Source organism: Theobroma umbraticum, unplaced genomic scaffold, assembly GCF_002168275.2.
Source record: "Theobroma umbraticum cultivar Fairchild unplaced genomic scaffold, ASM216827v3 scaffold_50.0, whole genome shotgun sequence".
NCBI classification, from domain to species: Eukaryota; Viridiplantae; Streptophyta; class Magnoliopsida; order Malvales; family Malvaceae; genus Theobroma; species Theobroma umbraticum.
In genome coordinates, this window is record NW_018397261.1 from 6822507 (window position 1) to 6828999 (window position 6493).

The 6493-nt window shown below is 33.5% G+C and overlaps 1 protein-coding gene across 1 annotated transcript in view; it reads right to left on the minus strand.

The window, feature by feature from the left end:
- ADC2 (arginine decarboxylase 2) overlaps positions 1-2245 on the minus strand; it is a 4823-nt gene extending 2578 nt beyond the window's left edge. The window contains 2 exon segments of the mRNA XM_021430683.2: positions 1754-1790; positions 2172-2245. Of these exon segments, the coding sequence (XP_021286358.1) occupies positions 1754-1790; positions 2172-2245 (111 nt within the window).
- Positions 2246-6493: the final 4248 nt, after the last annotated feature.

Consider the following 6493-nt stretch of genomic DNA (forward strand, 5'->3'; position numbering starts at 1 on the left):
GAAGACCCTATTAAAACCGGAGTAACACCCTCTTTTTACCCTAAACTTCGAAATCCCCAGCCGACCCTTCAGAAGAAGATTTTTAACAGATCTAAAATTTAAAATTTCTTTTCTTGTTAATGTAAAGCAGCAAAATTTATGTTGCGAAAAAGAGCTTCACCATGCAGATCTCAAAACACGAAAAAGAAAATTTAAGAAAAAAAGATTCCGGGAAGAGGAAAGTAAATGAGATTGATTGAATGAGGAAGACGAAAGAAACTGATTTTTCTCAGAAAAGGAGGAAAAATCGGAGAACAAATAGGGTTTAGGTGTTATCTTCAAAGAAGACGTTAACGAAGGTGGAAGTGAGCGAGAACTGCATGAACGGAGATGCTCCTTTAATAGGGGGTTTTGCGGGCTAACTTGGGCTGCGGGCTCGGACTCTGGGCACCCGCACAAATATCTTGTCAATTTCTCGTGTACTGTTCAATTTTCATTACACTAAAAAAAATTTTAAAAAAATTCTTTTTTGGGCTAGTTTTAGTTTATTGAGTTTTACATTTATTTCCGGTACTGAGATTCCCTTGGTAACGATTAATCAGCGTCGAGTTGCCGCGTGGCCTCGACAATTGTGGGGTCTCTTCACGAGAAATTGGGAGCTTTTGAGGTTTTTGCGTGAAAATATCGTGTGATGTCTTCAGGGAGGAAAGCTGCAGGAAGTTTCGTGTGATGTGGATTTGCATTAACGGATGCGATTGTAACACGTAGTCACTAGGGTGGTTGCCCCTCTGCTAATTTGGTCGGCAATTGATTGGCTTTCTCCGCCGAAATAAACAAATTTTAATAAAAAAATTAAATAGGTGTTGTTAGATATAAGCACGTGGGCGTCACGTGGAATGGAGTCCTCTAGGACCTCCCATTAGTGGATGGACTGGTTCGTAGTTGGATTGCACCAGTCGTCAAATGTACTTTCCTTTTTTAATTTTGACCTGCCTTTTTTTTCTTCCCCTTGGTCCAATCCTTCGTCTACTTGACAAGGTCGAAATTCCTTAATAAATCGTTATCCTCTGTTTTCGCGAAAAGAAAGTTTGACTTCTTACCTATATTTATATTTTTATCATCAACAAAATAAATTGATGAATAAATTTAAAATCAAGCTTTATCAATTCACGTGTAAACGATTAATCCAATAGATCTTATACTGATAAACAATGTTTTCCAGTCATCTTAATTTAAATGTAGTATAGTTTAGTATTCAACCATTCTTTAAATGGAATGTTAGGTGTAAAAATAATAATTTAGGGTTCATGAACATCAAATTTTAAAATGATAACAATTAAATTGCTTTCTAAATTTATTTAATGCATGCTAAGATATTATTAACCCAAATCATAATCTTTTCTATATTCAAATATTTCCTTATAGAATGAGTGTCCAGCACAATTCAGTCAAATATTCCATATATATTTGCCATTGCTAACAATAGGTTCCTTTAGCCCTTTATTTGGGATTAAATCAAGATTAAATTCGCCAATTACCCTCGAACGCAAAATGTCGACAATATCAAGCGGGGCTCCAAGAAAAGGAATATAACGAAATATTGAAAGAACTCGCGAGAAAATGAAGTGGGGTCAAGCACGGCATTGTGGCATTGAATCGATGATCTGCTGTTAGGACCGTAACCTTATCCCGGGGAGAGAATCTGCAAGTCTTTTTTTTTTTTTCTTTGGGCTCTTAAATTTGTTTCGAAAAACGTTGACACCTCGACACGTACCTGACGGCCGTTTCGTTGACGCGCATCAAACACGTAACTGCTTACATTAAAAATGACAGTCGGGTATCTCTAGAAAAACTAACAAAAAGGCCTCTCAAGATGTGTAACTGAAACAACAGGCTTTAATCAATGAAACAAAGGAAAGCAGAAGGAAAAGAAAGCTGCCCCGCATGCCTTTTCTTTTCTCCCTTCTACGATCTAAAACAAGATTTTCACGTTAAACAGGCTTGATGGTCTCTGGCCTTCTTTATAACTAGGGTTGCACCTGGCCAGGTTTATTTGGTGTATCAATAAAATCTAGATGGGGACCGTCAAAATTTCTTTTCTAAACGATACGACGCCAGGGCTTGCGTATTGGGTTGACGGAAATCGGAAGTTACAAATTTGACCTTTATCATTTTTGGTGGCTGCCCCCAACCCAATACACTTAGCCTGATTCTGATTGATCTTGTTGATCATAATGGGAGGGGGCTCTACATAACATGCCGTCATGCCCCCGGATGGCCCTGCCTCACCCCAACAATATGACTATCTAGTCTAATCCCAAGTCCTGCCTCCTTTCTTTTTTTTATCCCTTCACATCCACTATGTTGGTTAATGGGACATGATAGTGCATCCAAACTTCAAGTGTCGACGTATTGCATCTAAATGTTGGATTTAACGGTTTTATTTATGTTTTTTTATTTAAAAAATTAAATTCAAATTTAATTTTTTTTTATAATAAAATATGTGTAATTATCATTGAATTAAATTTTTATCTGTTTTTTAATTCGAAATTAATAATAGAATAAATAAAGATTAGGCCTTTCGCACCTTAAAAAAAATATAATATCCATCGATTTAAGACAGTGGAGGCAAGAACTGCAATTTATTCTTTTCAAGGGATGATTCACCTCGTGGAGAAAAATCTCAAAGGTGGCATGCCAAGTTAAAGCCCGTGGCAGAGTTGGTGGGAGTCTTGATTAGTATTTAAAAGACCGTTTAAAAAAAAAAAAAAGAAAGGGCGAGTGGGAGAAAAATGGTGATGCAAACGTGAGGACCAAGTAGACCGTGCTCCATGTGCCAAAGACTAGTTGTTGAACATGACATTCAGGTTTTACCCGCAACTCTTTGTAATTGACCATTTGACTTAGGAATATGGATTAGCCAATAGAAATATCAAACATATATACCTTTTCTTTCTTTCTTTTTTTTTGGGCTTTGTCACATGGTATCAAATTAATTGTGTCCTAGCGATGTTGATTTTACATGGGCCAAACTCACTCTAATCATTGGCGACAACTAAGCTTACAGTTAATGGTGGTTCGTTTTTAAAGAATTGTTTTTAATGTGTTTAGTTTTTCCGACATAGATCAAGTGGGTGACTCAAATCTGCCTAACCAATTATCTCACCATTGGGTTCAATTGTCTTTTGGTAATTCCCTTATATTCTGATTTATTTCGTAAAGTTAATGTCATTTGAAGTAGTCCAAATAATAATTTTATGTAAGATCTTTTGCAGATTCCATCCCAATTTGATAGAGGAAGAAAAAGGGGATCTGTGCAGGTGCAACGTTTGCCACGCGAGCCGGGGGTGAAAGGATGGTGTATTTGACGTGGCGTGATCTGATAGGTTGAGAGGAATCCAAGCAACTCTTAAAAGCCCTCCGATGCGGTTATTCGGAGCTGTGATGCAGGGAGGAGTGGGACCAGAAGTTGACAGAGGATCTGCTCTTTAACTTTCGTAATGCCACCGTTCTATGAAAGGTCATGAGGTGGGGGCTTCCTTTCAGATTCTAGGGGTTCACGGCGGATTTCAAATATGTTTAAACCCAGCAAAAAGATAAAAAAGAAATATTAAAGAGACACTGCCAATCCCCATGCTTCCCTCCCCTCGCTTGTCTTTTGGACTGTAACAGACCCGTGATTTTGGAACAGTTGGGAAAAATCTGCCATGCTCTTCATAATTCAATTTCCAATCTTAATGACACCTCTAAATGTGTTACTTGTTGATATTATACAAAAAATCTTATCTCAATGTCCAACATAAGAGATTTTGGATTCGAGCATCCATGATTTGTTGTCGATGTTACCTCAAATGTAATTCTCCAAATATTCTACTTAGTTTGAATTGTTCATTGTGTAAAATAAATTTTTGTATAATTTGATTCCTATTATTTTGATTAAATCAATAATTGAGAGCTTATAAATTGATTGAACCAAACTGCATCTTAAAATTATAGAATTTTAACATTATTTAAAATCCTAACATATAAAATCATCCATAGCCATAGACACATGTAAAAATGAACATTCAGAACATGATTATTAACAAAATCATGTATACACAATTTGGTGGTGGCATCATGGACAATAATGATGTGTTCCAGAGTTTGACCCTTAATCTAATCCTTGTTCATATTTTTTTAAAAAAAGAAACATATTATTAGTATCAATTATATGACACTTGGGTCAAATCTAAGACCTGAATCCTGAAATAAAATCATCAAGCCAGATGAAAAACACAAAAACATATCTTCTTCTTCCTTTGTTGCCTTATTTATTTCAGAAAAATTGTATAAAAATGGGTGCTTGCATTACTCACTAGCAACAAAAAGAAACGAAAAGAGATGGGAGTTGGTGGAGTCCATGCATCACCGATTCTTCAAAATTGGTGTCCTCCAACTCCAAGGTCCAAAATTTATGGATTTTATTAGTGTTGCTGCTTGCCACTATTAGTAATTTCCCTATTTTTTGTGGTCCATGCACCGCACCACCCCTCCTCCCAGGGAAACTATTTATCTATCCATTTATAGTTTTTGATGGAAATTTCCTTTTTTATATAAGTTAAGTATAAATATTGGGCAGGGGGAGGTTGAAGCTACAGTCTATGCGATGGACACGTGTAATCGCAGATACGGCGGCTTTAACGCTATTTATGTTATTATGCCATCGCGATTAATTCACGACTCTAGGGGTCATGAAAAGGGGTTAACTTTTTTAAGAGGGAAAATATGGAAACAAAGTCATGGTTTTGCGGCTCATGATTAACGATTAACTTGACTCGTATTATTTAATTCTTCTCTCTGGTCTTTTTCCCCTTGTCTGAATCCCACCGTTTTGGTTTTTGGCTGTGTGTGTATGCGTGCCCTTAGGGAGAGGGAAACAAAACAGTACTTAGTTTAATTTTTTTTCAATTAATGTTTAATGAATTTTTGTTTAATTAGTTCTTTTTTGAATAATTTATGGTAAAAAAATTAGACTGTTAATAAATGAAAAAAATATTCTTAAAGTAAATAAACTAACTATTTTTAATGGAGATTTTTAATAATTTCTTTTATACAAAATTAATAACTCAATTTTAATGTGAGAACATAAATTATTACAGTATATTAATCTAGAAAAAATTTATAAAATTTCATAAAAAAATTAAAATCACAAATGATATAATAGAATTTTTTCCTAATGAAAATTGTGTTTAATGGGGAGACGGTATTAATTATCAAATAGAAATGAAAATGTACTTACTGACCAAAAGAAAGCACTGAAAATTTACTCCTAAATACGAGTTTACATCTTATGAACTTTGGCTCCGATTTACTACATAACAAAAATGTACCAAGATACTAGCCGTTTCATCATATGGGGAGATTCAATGTAATTACTAATTGTCCAATAAAAAAGTAATATCCCTTTGCTCTCTTTTGATATTTTAATAAAACAAAACAGGTGACATTTGGGTTTAAGTATTCAAATACAAGAAATGCACCATTAAAAAAATTCGAATTTGTTTTCATCTCTTAAATCGATTTGGGGAGTAATTACTTTTTAAGGATTAATAATCAATCAATTATTATCATTAGAGTCCATATGAATTAAATAGTATTTACTTGATTATAAAATCCACGTATTTTGATTGCATCTACATTGGATCCGACAAGGTCCTTTTTTTAAATAAATTTTTATGTGAATATTCTCGTCTTTTTTGGGTCTTGAAAGGCTCTTAATTAAAGAATAAAAAACATATTTTGTGGTACATTCAAGAATCCAATGTTTTTAATATATTTAAACAAAAAATAAAAAATAAAAACTATATATTATTATTATTAATAAACGATAATGCTATAGATCTCTACGCATTAAGTCATCACAACCTCAAACAAGAAAAACCCTTATTCCTATGTTGAATTTTGTTTTCGATAGAAAGAAAAGGTTGATTTATTTTTTCACGTGACACTTTTTAATAATAACATATGCTAGACTGCCTACTGGGCATCAAAGTTTTTTCTAGTCTAAAGGTTAGGTTAGGCCATATATATAATATAAACAACCTGCCCTGTTAAACCTACAATAATCACGCATGCACCAATCATCATTCAAGTTTCCTTAATGGAAATATACAAAGAGAGATAATATTATTATCCCTTTGACTCTCCTTCACTAAAAAAAAAAAAAAATCAACGTCATTTCTATTAAATCTTATTTTTCGTTTCTAAAACTACGACTCTAAACTTTTAAATGAAAAACTTCAAATTTTTAATGCTTTGGTATTTATGCGAAACTCCTCCTTAATATTTTTATTTTTACTTTTTCTAAATCTAATATAATACGAGGTATTTTCATTCCAAAAAAGACATCTCATTTAAGAAAACAGTAGATTTTTAATTAAAAATCACAGTTCATGATAACTTTTACTTTTTCAAATTCAATTAAAATATTTAAATTTTAACGAATTAAAAATCTCTGTGTATAAAAAATAAT